The sequence below is a fragment of the Oncorhynchus keta genome, chromosome 15, assembly GCF_023373465.1.
Source record: "Oncorhynchus keta strain PuntledgeMale-10-30-2019 chromosome 15, Oket_V2, whole genome shotgun sequence".
Taxonomy (NCBI): Eukaryota; Metazoa; Chordata; class Actinopteri; order Salmoniformes; family Salmonidae; genus Oncorhynchus; species Oncorhynchus keta.
Window position 1 is genome coordinate 13,470,783 of NC_068435.1, and position 13,951 is coordinate 13,484,733.

At 42.2% G+C, this 13,951-nt stretch overlaps 1 protein-coding gene across 3 annotated transcripts in view; it reads left to right on the plus strand.

Moving 5' to 3' along the window:
- Window positions 1–1,260: 1,260 nt before the first annotated feature.
- Window positions 1,261–13,951, plus strand: part of LOC118394437 (F-box-like/WD repeat-containing protein TBL1XR1) — a 69,001-nt gene continuing 56,310 nt past the window's right edge. For 2 of the 3 annotated variants that reach the window (XR_004827769.2, XM_035787630.2), the window contains exons 1-7: window positions 1,262–1,519; window positions 4,260–4,321; window positions 7,052–7,155; window positions 7,609–7,754; window positions 12,104–12,329; window positions 12,758–12,887; window positions 13,461–13,596. Coding sequence is in view for 2 of the 3 variants with exons in the window: in XM_035787630.2 (XP_035643523.2) it covers window positions 7,098–7,155; window positions 7,609–7,754; window positions 12,104–12,329; window positions 12,758–12,887; window positions 13,461–13,596 (696 nt within the window). In the remaining variant the exon portion in view is untranslated. Of the gene's footprint in view, window positions 1,520–4,259; window positions 4,322–4,607; window positions 4,726–7,051; window positions 7,156–7,608; window positions 7,755–12,103; window positions 12,330–12,757; window positions 12,888–13,460; window positions 13,597–13,951 lie in introns of all 3 variants that reach the window. The other variant, XM_035787631.2, reaches the window with a different exon arrangement.

A 13,951-nucleotide genomic window follows, 5' to 3' on the forward strand; every position in this document is an offset into this window, starting at 1 on the left:
ACTGTGACTGACCCAAAATTAAGGAAAGTTTTGACTATATACAGACTCAGTGAACATAGCCTCAGTGGTGTAAAGTACTTAAGTAAAAATACTTTAAAGAACGAGTTAAGTCATTTTTTTGGGGTATCTGTAATCTACTATTTATTTTACTGACACCCAGAAGTACTCGTTACATTTTGAATGCTTAGCGGGACAGGAAAATGGTCCAATTCATCCACTTATCAAGAGAACCTCCCTGGTCATCCCTAGCCTCTGATCTGACGGACTCACTAAACACAAATGCATAACTTATAAATTATGTCTGAGTGTTGGAGTGTGCCCCTGGCTGTCCGTAAAATTGAAAAACAAGAAATGGTACCATCTGCTTTGCTTAATATAAGGAATTTGAAATGATTTATACTTGACTTTTGATACTTAAGTATATTTTAGCAATTACATTTACTTTTTATACTTAAGTATATTTAGAACCAAATATTTTAGACTTTTACTCAAATAGTTAGTATTTTACTGGGTGACTTTAACTTTTACTTGAGTAACTTTCTATTAAGGTATCTATACTTTTACTCAAGTATCACAATTGGATACATGAAACACCCCTGCATAGCCTTTCTATTGAGAGATGCTGCCGTAGGCAGACCTGGCTCTCGAGAGAAGACAGGCTATGTGCACGCTGCCCACAAAATGAGGTGGAAAATGAGATGCACTTCCTAACCTCCTGCCAAATGTATGACCATATTAGAGACACATATTTCCCTCAGATTACACAGACCCACAAAGAATTTGAAAACAAATCCAAATTTGATAAACTCCCATATCTACTGGGTGAAATACCACAGTGTGCAATCACAGCAGCAAGATTTGTGACCTGTTGCCACAAGAAAAGGGCAACCAGTGAAGAACAAACACCATTGTAAATACAACCTATATTTATGTTTATTTATTTTCCCTTTTGTACTTTAACTATTTGCACATCGTTAAAACACTGTATATAGCCATAATATAACATTTGAAATGTCTCTATTCCTTTGGAACTTTTGTGAATGTAATGTTTACTGTTTATTTTTGATTGTTTATTCCACTTTTGTTTATTATCTATTTCACTTGCTTGGCAATGTAAATATATGTTTCCCACGTCGATTAACCCTTTGAATTGAAATTGAATTAATCGTAATAAAAGAAATTCCCGCTCCTGTGCGCCTAAGAAAATAGCACTACACCAAATGGTTGAACAGTAGGAAACACGTTTCCTGTAAACTCTGATAACTCCGCTACAACGAGTGACGTTTGGAAAGACTGGAGCAGGCTGCCAGGACTGCCCATTTTTGTAGGGAAAGTCACGTTACTGTGTCTGAAGCCGTTGGTTTCGAACCGCCTGGCTCTGTATCTCTAGCTATTATCTTTAAAATGTTAATACATTTCCTTGAGATATCAATTTTCCAATATTTGTAAATGGATAACATGGTTTAGCTTGAACACGAGGATTACAGCGGAAACCATCTATCAAAAGATTTCAAACAAAGTAGGTACTGGATTATGGAGACATTTTGAAAAAGCAGCTAGCTAACTAGCCTAGCTTACTTGCTAGCGTTTAGCAGAACATTTAATATAAGACCGAATCGTATGTTTTGTATTTGTTGTTGGAACATATGAATGAATGCAAAATATTGCCACCCCTTTCAAAACGATTGCCTTTGGTTTTTGAAACAACTACGCTAGTGTAGCTAGCTAGCGAACGCTAAGTCCTTTAGCAATGCCTCATGGGCACGGGAGTGTGGCGAGCGGAAAAACCACGTCGCGGTGCTCCGGCTAGCTAGCTAACTTACGTTAGCTTAGCCTCATTTGCTAACAACCGTGTGGGGGATGGGATTTGTGCTCTCCCCGTTAGCTAGCCAGTTAGCTAAGATAGCTTTAGCCTGGTGACATAACGCTAGCTAGCTAACGTTAGGTGACAGACCGTAATAGTTTGGCTAGATTAAATGAATTTCTGTTTTAAAAGCTGAGGTTATACGTTAGATGAAATTTAAATGACGCCGATAACTGTTTAAGTTACCTATAGTAAATTGTGTTAACTAGTTAGCTAGTTAACTCGTAAATGACCTCCAATTAGTTAGCTACCAGTGTGCTAATGTTAGCAGTCTTCTGCCGCTACTAGTAGGTCCACATGCAGTGGGGGACTTTTGTTAACTGGGTGTTAAAAGAAATATAAATAGCCATGGTACCAGGGCTCAACCTCCCATTTTAAGACCATGATAATAATGAGTAGGGATTAGTCCAATCTTTGATATCAAGTAGACGTGTTCAACTAGGCTACCATGGGAAATAACGTTAGCTAGGTATCCACTGTTTTAAACTCACAACTCACTCATTAGTGACTTGTGTACAGTTAAAGAGGAGAGTTCATTAACTACTGTAGTAGGGAACGGCTCAGTCAGACTAACTATCTCATTCAAGCGTTGTATTTTCAAATAGAGAAGACAGAGAAATGGCAGAATTAATGATTTGTAGCGCCAGAGGAAAAGTCCATCAAATATACACAACTAAGTGTTTTTGTTGAGTGTGTGTTGTAGTGGGATGGAGAGTGTGGAACCAACATCCCACTATAGTCTACACACAGTCAAACACTAACATGTGATTTCTTACATTTGCTATCAATTTCTTCAACCTTCTAGCTAGGTGTCAAGAAAATGGAGCCTAAGTTATAGAAAAAAAATCCTACCATGTTGTAGGCTACATGTTGAAAATTCAACACACATTTTCAAGGGACACTAATATACACAGTCCTTGTGTACTGTAGAAAATAATTCTCCTCAGTCTGCTTCTTGCACTCTCCCACCAGGGCACTGGTAGCACAAAGGTCCATTGGCTGTTTTGGCTTCAGCACTGCTGACCCGGTTTCCCTGATAGTATAGTGAGTGACACAACCTTCCTGGCCAGTCAACTCTTAACTCTTTCCTCAATCTGCCTACATAGGCACTGCTACATTTCCCTCACAACTCCCATACAACATTGATAGGTAATATCTATGCGCTGGGATTTGTATGTTTGTCATGGATAATCATGAGGTCTGATGTTGCTATGAAATATGATAGCGTCGTCCTCTTTCCATGCTATATACTTTTAACCTCTTGCTCCTACCTGGCACGCAGGCGTCCCATCTAGAGATCTGGACATGCAAATGCACTACGCTAAATGCTAATAGTATTAGTTAAAACTCAAACGTTCATTAAAATACACATGCAGGGTATTGAATTAAAGCTACCCTTGTTGTGAATCCAGGCAACAAGTCAGATTTTTAAAATGCTTTTCGGCGAAAGCATGAGAAGCTATTATCTGATAGCATGTAACACCCCAAAAGACCCGCAGGGGACGTAAACAAAATAATTAGCATAGTCGTCGCTACACAAACCGCACAAATAAAATATAAAACATTCATTACCTTTGACCATCTTCTTTGTTGGCACTCCTAGATGTCCCATAATCACTATTGGGTATTTTTTTTCGATTAAATCGGTCCATATATAGCCTAGATATCGATCTATGAAGACTGTGTGATAAACGAGAAAAAAAATAGCGTTTCATAACGTAACGTCATTTTTTTTAAATTAAAAAAGTAGACGATAAACTTTCACAAAACACTTCTAAATACTTTTGTAATGCAACTTTAGGTATTAGTACACGTTAATAAGCGATAAAATTCATCAGGAGGCGATGTAAATTCTATAGGTGTCCGTCTGGAAAAAATGTCCGGATATTTCTCAACCAAAACATCAGGTCGGAGACCGGAGGGAATCGGTTCCCTTGATTCGGTTTGACCAAGAATCAAAGCCGACGCAAATGACAAGACTCTAGACATCGTGTGGAAGCTGTAGGTACTGCAACCTCGGCCTCATTTAATTTGGTTCTTCTTGAACAATTCCTGGAAGTGGCGCATGGATATTTATTTCCATTTTCAGTGATCAGATTTTCCTGCACTTTTCGATGAAACGCACGTTCTGTTATAGTCACAGCAGTGATTTAACCAGTTTTATAAACGTCTGAGTGTTTTCTATCCACACATACTAATCATATGCATATACTATATTCCTGCCATGAGCAGCAGGGCGCTGAAATGTTGCGCGATTTTTAATAGAATGTTCGAAAAAGTAGGGGGTAGGAGTAAGAGGTTAACAGTATACTCAAGGTTTCACTCAAGTACTGGCTCTGAGGAGGGTCAACTTGAACAACAGCGTCATTGTTATTTTCCCTGTCTTTGGTCCTAGATTGCGGAGTTCCTCCTATGGATGGTGGAGCAATGAGCTTCTGAAAGACACTTGATCACATGGTGAGTAATCTGGAGCTGACATCATCGTATGTAATAGCCTACGTGGGGTCCCTTGGAAGCAACACACAAGTTGTGCTTTTGTCCAATAAAGTATATTAGAAAGCACAGTGGTTATCGCAGGTTCACACTTTGACTTGAGTGCAAAGTGCGTTGTAAGGATGACTTTCTCTATACGTTGGCTCAGACCTGGACTACCAGGATGCAGAGTTAATTTTGGATACCACGTAGGATAAGCGTGTCATTTTGCATCAACATAGTCTTTTCTCATCCGCTCTGTGAACTGTAGTGAAGGAGCACGAGAGGAGTCTGCAGGCACAGTCATGCCCCCGACAACATGTCAGGACTCTGGGGTTGAGGCCTGTACTTCAGTGTACGTCAAACAGAGAGACAAAGACCTCACACCAGTGAGTCATATTCACCCTCCATGACCCGACTGACTTGTGGCACAACCTTGAAGCGGCACGGACTGGAAAAACAAACACCTTCCGTCCCTTGAACGCTGTAAATATTTACGTAGGGGAATAGGAATACACATCGGCACAATTAGTAAACGCCTCAACCCGTTGTAATCTGGCTTGTCGAGCTGTAGCTGACATGATTTCCCGCACATTCACTCTCGAGGCCCTGGCTGTGATTTATGGATGGAATGTGCCGTACAAACGGTGCTGTGCTGGGTTAATGCATTCACACTCACAGCCTTGGGCCTCGTGCTCAGGGAGAGATTGCTGTTCTTGGGGCTCGTATTCATAGAACATAGGTTTGTCACGAAACCAGGTACTACATTACATGATTTTCCATGGCAGGAAAACACAAGTCAGACAACTCTTTGGTCCTACTGTATTTAAAATATTGTGCTATGGCTCGGAAAAGAAACATGTGATTCTGGGTAACAACATAAGGCTGTTTGTTTCCAATATTAGGACTGTTTTCCTCAGCAAATTTTGTTCGCTTCATGTTTTGTTTCCTTGCCACGATACTTCTGAGTTTCGTGATACTGGTATCGTGACAACCCTAGCGAGAGTGCTGTCCGTGGGCTTCGCGTTCAGAGGGATTGCAATACAGTAGAAGCTACAGTGTACTATAGCCTACCAAGAGGTAGGGATGTTAACCGGTTAGCCATCAAAAATACATGTGATTGGTTATGCTTATTGGTCTATAGGTTAATTTGCATTTTTTAGTACAATTAAATTGTCGGTTGTGTATTTTCATTAGTCATCATGTATCTTATCACACCACACGCACAGCATACAGAGCCTAGTTTGAGGAGAGGAATATACTGTCACCTGTCAGACAGAATGAGAGCAGCTCTTGAAAAAGCTGCTACTGGAGTGAAACTTGTTTTTATACGCCCTGTCATTGCATAAAAATTCTATATGCTATCATGTGCTCACTGTTTTGATGGCCACGATTAAAAAGCTACTCTTATTTTTTTATTATTGTAATTAAAGTGTGCCTCCGAATCGCCATTTGAGGGCATAGGCTATAGTCAATGGTAGGCAGGCTAGGCTATCAGCGGGTCACCCACCACTTTGCAATGTGAGCTATGGTCTGGCTTAACATCACTGATCCTGGCCAGTGGGTGGGTGTTTTCAGGCAGCTACAAGTTTGAATGAAAACCTGGCACTTTCTCATTCTTTTCCTCCAATGCCTTTTGAGAAGGAGGCGAAGAGAGAGACCCTGTCTGTAATTGATATGGGACAAGAGAAAAGCAATGAACTCAGCAAATAACATGCAAACCTGTTGTCAGTGTATTTAAATGTATGTATGTATGTATGTATGTATGTATGTATGTATGTAGACACCACCTCAGCAACCTGACCCCTCATAGTCAATGTGAACACCTATGGGTGTCTCCTGCAACGCGGTTACGCACCCAACATTGTCATGATTCTGTCTGCGCAATGAAGTGCATCGTCATTCGCCAGAGTCCAAGGCGCTCTTGATTTGATTAGCGTTGGATCTAATTTCTGGTCTGAGTGTTGACTTTAGTTTGCTGGCATGACAGAGAGCTGGAAGTTTCAATCCAGCCATCCTCTACGTCCCTGTTTATTTCCACAGTCCTGTTTAAACAGTGTGTGGCTTTGCTTGATTAAATACGCGGCAGGGATACAAACTATGCTTGCCCCCCCAATTTCCTTTCCCCCAGTGGTTTTGTCCACAAGAATTAGCCTGACCTCTTTAAGAAGGGCTTGGTAATGATTTCCAGTTGTGGGGATTAATGAATGGAAACTAGTGCCCCGCCTAAGGACCAGGATGGGAACACTCCACAACCCACCAAAGAAGAATTCAACTCCATGATTGTACTGCCAAATAATGATCGCTGTAGCCACAGAGTTATGAAGTTTGCACAAAGTAGGTCGGGCAAGGTGAGGGATCAAAAGGCCTTAGGTCACATTATCTGTTGGGGAGTTAGTCTTTAAAAAAAATGACACCCTGTTTTCAAGGATCTACTACGCATTTACAATCTACACTACGTGTTGAAAGTCAATGTTGCCACTTGCCAAGACTACCAAGTTCAAAAGCATGCCCAGTTCCAACTAAATACTTAGTTACTAATCAGTGTATTGGTAATCCATGGGCAAGTGTTCAAATGTTGAACCCCGGCGAAGGCACTGGGTTCATTGACATGTCAGTTGACTCTGTAAATAATTGTCTTACTATAATAGGATTCAGCATTCATGTTTCGTCAGGGTAGGTGTTGTAACTGTGTCTGTCTCTTGTTCTTGCTAGGCTCCTATCCTGCGCTGACCCCATGGTTTAACCGCCAGGATTAAAAATGAGCATTAGCAGTGATGAGGTCAACTTCCTGGTGTACAGATACCTGCAAGAGTCGGGTAAGACAGACCTACATCTTCTCATGTACTTTGTGCAGTAGCCTGCTCCGGAAATGTAGTGTCTCGTCCTATTGAACATTTCTATTTGAACTAATTGGGACCACTATCCATTGTCAGATCTGCAATTTCTCTAGCTGAAATGCAGGAAAAATGCTTAATATTTCTACCACCATAATCCTCAAATGGAATGTTACCTGAGTGCTACACAGCTGGTTGAATTGATGTCACTATGACCAGACACTGGTTGAAATTATGTCACTATGACCAGACACTGGTTGAAATGATGTCACTATGACATCATTTCAACAAGTTTCGCTCGCTGAGTATAAACTCTTCAAGGTGAACGTAACCATAACAACCTAATGACGCAGTGGTGTGGCGATTTGAAGGACAGGGGTGTAACAACACTAATGTCCCTCTCTCGCTCTCTCCATCCCTCTCCCTGTCTGCCAGGCTTCTCCCACTCGGCTTTCACCTTTGGCATAGAGAGCCACATCAGCCAGTCCAATATCAACGGAGCCCTGGTGCCCCCTGCTGCCCTCATCTCCATCATCCAGAAGGGCCTGCAGTACGTGGAGGCAGAGGTCAGCATCAACGAGGTCAGTACCCTCAATGCTAACTTGCTTATTTACTGGCTGTACGCCACTCTAACCGTCAACTTTCCTATATATTGACTATTTTATTTAACCTTTATTTAACTAGGCAAGTCAGTTAAGAACAAATTCTTATGTACAATGATGGCCTAGGAACAGTGGGTTAACTGCCTTGTTCAGGGGCAGAACAACAGATTTTTACCTCGTCAGCTCAGGGATTCGATCTAGCAACCTTTCGGGTTACTGGCCCAACGCTGTAACCACTAGGTTACCTGCCGCCATGTTCAATACCTTCTCTGTAGCCTTTAATTTCCTAAATGTAAGACGGTTGAAGTTGCCCCAACCACAAATCTAGGATTACATTACATCTAATCCTAGGGAAGAGCAATCCTATGACATCATCTGCTCTATTGCTCTGTTATAGCTGATGTCATTGGATTGTAATTTTCTAGTGCTCTTCTACAGATTTTGTCTAAAGTTTCTGGGTAAAGACGCATGTTAGACATATCAATTGAAACATTCAAAGGTAAAGAAATAAATGTTAACTTTTGAGTGGAATTTCCCTTTAGCCATTAGGGTATTATAAAACCATCTGGCCCTGAGTCACCTGTAGTGATGGGTTGGGAATTAATGAAGTTACAAATCACAATATTATTTTTGGACTATCTCATCTATATTTGACTCAATGTATCAATTTGTACATGTATTTATTATAATTTTTGCTACTGTAGGTAGTTAGCTAGTGCTGGTCATCTGTGCCTGTTTTCATCCTATAGCTTGTTCTCCGTTTTGTTTTTAAATAGTGAGCCAACATGTTTTCAGCACTTTGTTTCACTGACTGATCAAAACTTGTTTTCTACTGTTCTCTCTTGTCCCTCAGCAGCAGACATAGTGAGCAATATGTTAGGAACTTCAAATCACAGTGAAAGCACGCTGTCGAATCAATACATATAGAATCACAATACATATACAGTGGGGAGTATTTGACACACTGACGATTTTGCAGGTTTTCCTACTTACAAAGCATGTAGAGGTCTGTAATTTTTATCATAGGTACACTTCAACTGTGAGAGATTGAATCTAAAACAAAAATCCAGAAAATCACATTGTGTGATTTTTAAGTAATTAATTTGCATTTTATTGCATGACATAAGTATTTGATCACCTACCAACCAGTAAGAATTCCGGCTCTCACAGACCTGTTAGTTTTTCTTTAAGAAGCCCTCCTGTTCTCCACTCATTACCTGTATAAAAGACACCTGTCCACACACTCAATCAAACAGACAGACTCCAACCTCTCCACAATGGCCAAGACCAGAGAGCTGTGTAAAGACATCAGGAATAACATTGTAGACCTGTATAAGGCTGGGATGGGCTACAGGACAATAGGCAAGCAGCTTGGTGAGAAGGCAACAACTGTTGGCGCAATTATTCGAAAATGGAAGAAGTTCAAGATGACTGTCAATCACCCTCTGTCTGGGGCTCCATGCAAGATCTCACCTCGTGGGGCATCAATGATCACGAGGAAGGTGAGGGAACAGCCCAGAACTACACGGCAGGACCTGGTCAATGACCTGAAGAGAGTTGGGACCACAGTCTCAAAGAAAACCATTAGTAACACACTACGTCGTCATGGATTAAAATCCTGCAGCGCACGCAAGGTCCCCCTGCTCAAGCCAGCGCATGTCCAGGCCCGTCTGAAGTTTGCCAATGACCATCTGGATGATCCAGAGGAGGAATGGGAGAAGGTCATGTGGTCTGATGAGACAAAAATAAAGCTTTTTGGTCTAAACTCCACTCGCCGTGTTTGGAGGAAGAAGGATGAGTACAACCCCAAGAACACCATTCCAACCGTGAAGCATGGAGGTGGAAACATCATTCCTTGGGGATACTTTTCTGCAAAGGGGACAGGACGACTGCACCTTATTGAGGGAAGGATGGATGGGGCCATGTATCGCGAGATCTTGGCCAACAACCTCCTTCCCTCAGTAAGAGCATTGAAGATGGGTCGTGGCTGGGTCTTCCAGCATGACAACGACCCGCAACACACAGCCAGGGCAACTAAGGATTGGCTCCGTAAGAAGCATCTCAAGGTCCTGGAGTGGCCTAGCCAGTCTCCAGACCTGAACCCAATAGAAAATCTTTGGTGGGAGCTGAAAGTCCGTATTGCCCAGCGACAGCCCCGAAACCTGAAGGATCTGGAGAAGGTCTGTATGGAGGAGTGGGCCAAAATCCCTGCCTCAGTGTGTGCAAACCTGGTCAAGAACTACAGGAAACGTATGATCTCTGTAATTTGCAAACAAAGGTTTCTGTACCAAATATTAAGTTCTGCTTTTTTGATGTATCAAATACTTATGTCATGCAATAAAATGCAAATGAATTACTTAAAAATCATACAATGTGATTTTCTGGACCTTTGTTTTAGATTCCGTCTCTCACAGTTGAAGTATGATAAAAATTACAGACCTCAATTACAGTAGAAAAACCTGCAAAATCGTCAGTGTATCAAATACTTGTTCGCCCCACTGTAGAATCATGAGAATCACAATACATATAGAATCAATGTTTATCGAATCGGGAGAATCACAATACATATCGAATCGCAGTACATATAGAATCGCAATGCATACAGTTGAAGTTGGAAGTTTACATACACTTATGTTGGAGTCATTAAAACTCGTTTTTCAACCACTCCACAAATTTCTTGTTAACAAACTATAGTTTTGGCAAGTCGGGTAGGACATCTACTTTGTGCATGACACAAGTCATTTTTCCAACAATTGTTTACAGAGAGGTTATTTAACTTATAATTCACTGAATCACAATTCCAGTGGGTCAGACGTTTACATACACGAAGTTGACTGTGCCTTTAAACAGCTTGGAAAATTACGTCATGGCTTTAGAAGCTTCTGATAGGCTAATTGACATCATTTGAGTCAATTGGAGGTGTACCTGTGGATGTATTTCAAGGCCTACCTTCAAACCCAGTGCCTCTCTGCTTGACATCTTGGGAAAATCAAAAGAAATCAGCCAAGACCCCAGAATTTTTTTTTTGTAGACCGCCACAAGTCTGGTTCATCCTTGGGAGCAATTTCCAAATGCCTGAAGGTACCACGTTCATCTGTACAAACAATAGTACGCAATTATAAACACCATGGGACCACGCAGCTGTCATACCGCTCAGGAAGGAGGCGCATTCTGTCTCCTAGAGATGAATGTACTCTGGTGTGAAAAGTGCAAATCAATCCCAGAACAACAGCAAAGGACCTTGTGAAGACGCTGGAGGAAACGGGTACAAAAGAATCTATATCCACATTAAAATGAGTCCTATATCAACATAACCTGAAAGGTTGCTCAGCAAAGAAGGCACTGCTCCAAAACCGCCATAAAAAAGCCAGACTACGGTTTGCAACTGCACATGGGGACAAAGATTGTACTTTTTGGAAAAATGTCCTCTGGTCTGATGAAACAAAAACAGAACTGTTGGCCGTATTGACCATCGTTATGTTTGTGGGGGTGCTTTGCTGCAGGAGGGACTGGTGCACTTCACAAAATAGATGGCATCATGAGGCAGGAAAATTATGTGGATATATTGAAGCAACATCTCAAGACATCAGTCAGGAAGTTCAAGCTTGGTCGCAAATGCGGCTTCCAAATGGTCAATGACCCCAAGCATACTTCCAAAGTTGTGGCAAAATGGCTTAAGGACAACAAAGTCTGTGTTGTAGTGGCCATCACAAAGCCCTGACCTCAATCCTATAGAAAGTTTGTGGGCAGAACTGAGAAGGCGTGTGTGAGCAAGGAGGCCTCCAAACCTGGCTTAGTTACACCAGCTCTGTCAGGAGGAATGGGCCAAAATTCACCCAACTTATTGTGGGAAGCTTGTGGAAGGCTACCCGAAACGTTTGACCCAAGTTAAACAGTTTAAAGGCAATGCTACCAAATATTAATCGAGTTTGTCAGCTTCTGACCCACTGGGAATGTGATGAAAGAAATAAAAGCTGAAATAATTCTCTCTACCATTACTCTGACATTTCACATTCTTAAAATAAAGTGGTGACCATAACTGACCTAAGACAGGGAATTTTTACTAGGATTAAATGTCAGGAATTATGAAAAACTGGGTTTTATTGCATTTGGCTAAGGTGTATGTAAACTTCTGATCTCAACTGTATAGAATCGCAATACATCTAAAATCGAAATACATATAGAAACGTAAGAATCGCAATACTTATAGAATCAGCAGCTAAGTATGGTGATGATATCATGAGGTCTCTGCAGTTCCCAGCCCCACCCATCATTAATAGTACCTGAAGCCGTGCAAGAACCCAAACTTCTGTCTTGTTGCCACCCAGGATGGCACTCTTTTTGACGGGCGGCCCATCGAGTCGCTGTCCCTGATCGATGCGGTTATGCCCGACGTGGTGCAGACGCGGCAGCAGGCCTACAGGGAAAAGCTGGCCCAGCAGCAACAGGTGGGCAGCACCAGCGGCACCCAGGGCCTCCAACCTGGCGGTGCCAAGAACGGAGAGGGAGGCACCGCTGCCAACGGCGAGGAGAACGGCGCCCATGGCTTAGCCAGTGAGCAGAACCTTTTATTATCGCACGTCTTTGATTTATTTTTGTTACATTTACCATGTTTCCTTTCATGAACCATAACAGTACAACTGATTTACAATACATATGCCTCACACCTCTTGAGTTTAAAGCACAATGTACGGTGGAGACTGTTGTCATCCATACTAACACTAGCGTAGGTTTAGCTGCTATTTGACAAGCTAGCAATATCTCCCTCTGGTCATGAATTTAACAGGGGTGGAAACTCCATCAGCCAATGCTTACGTAAATCCTATGCATTTTAAATGATGGAGGAATGTGCAAGTGTAGAATTGGCCCAGGACTCCGCCCAAGAACTCTGATCTGTGTGTCTAGCATAGAGATGGAGGACTCTAGATGGATATAAGACATTTGATACACGATGAGTCTAACTTTATGGTGTGCCTCCCCAGACCACCATGCAGAGATGGAGGTGGACCAGAATGTGGCGATCCCCCAAAACAAGGCCATGGTGCTGAGGGGCCACGAGTCAGAGGTGTTCATCTGTGCCTGGAACCCCGTCAACGACCTGCTCGCCTCTGGGTACAGAACAAACTCCTATATCCTTCTGTTTCACTGTCTGTCCTACTTCTGTCTCACTGTCTGTCCTACTTCTGTCTCACTGTCTGTCCTACTTCTGTCTCACTCTCTCTGTCCTACTTCTGTCTCACTGTCTGTCCTACTTCTGTTTCACTCTCTCTGTCCTACTTCTGTCTCACTCTCTCTGTCCTACTTCTGTTTCACTCTCTCTGTCCTACTTCTGTCTCACTGTCTGTCCTCCTTCTGTCTCTCTACAGAGAAGGGACATAGCCTAAAGATAAATGATTTCTGTTCATAAAGTAAAATCCACCTTCCTACAGCATTGGTAGTCTGGAGAAGTATTCATTGACCCACATTTTGATGTGGCAGAACTTACTCAAGGATGTTTCCAACAGGTTGCTGGTGGTAAACTTCAGAGAAATGTTTATTTGTGTGTTTTGTACTCGCACATCTAATTGAATCCTACGCACCATATAATACAATCTACGTAGTCAGACATTACTGTGGTTTTAGGCTATCCAAAGAAGTTGGATGACGTGTGTGTGTGTGTGTGTGTGTGTGTGTGTATGTGTGTAGGTCTGGGGACTCGACGGCGCGGATCTGGAACCTGAGTGAGAACGGCAGCTCCACCCAGCTGGTGCTGAGACACTGTATACGGGAGGGAGGCCAGGACGTACCCAGCAACAAAGACGTTACCTCACTGGACTGGAATGTGAGTTAGAGAGAGATCCCGATTAGTTTGTCTTCCCAGCTGGAAATATGGGACGGCTTTCTCACTCCCATGGAAAATACAGGGCTGTCGCTACTGAATAAAGATTTACAGTAGAGCAGGCTGTCATTTCCCTGCTCTATGAAGGATACTCAACCTGCTCAAAGTACTTTGAGCCTAATCGCAACTCAGGACAAGCAGGCAAAACTGACTTTCTGGTAAATGTTGGATGTCATCAGGAGAGATTTTTTTTGCCACGGTTTTAGTAATGCACATAAATGTCAAATTAGGATTAGGTCCCTTGTTTGGTCCCAATCTGGTGTGCAACAGAAGCAAACAAAAATATGGCAACCCAGAA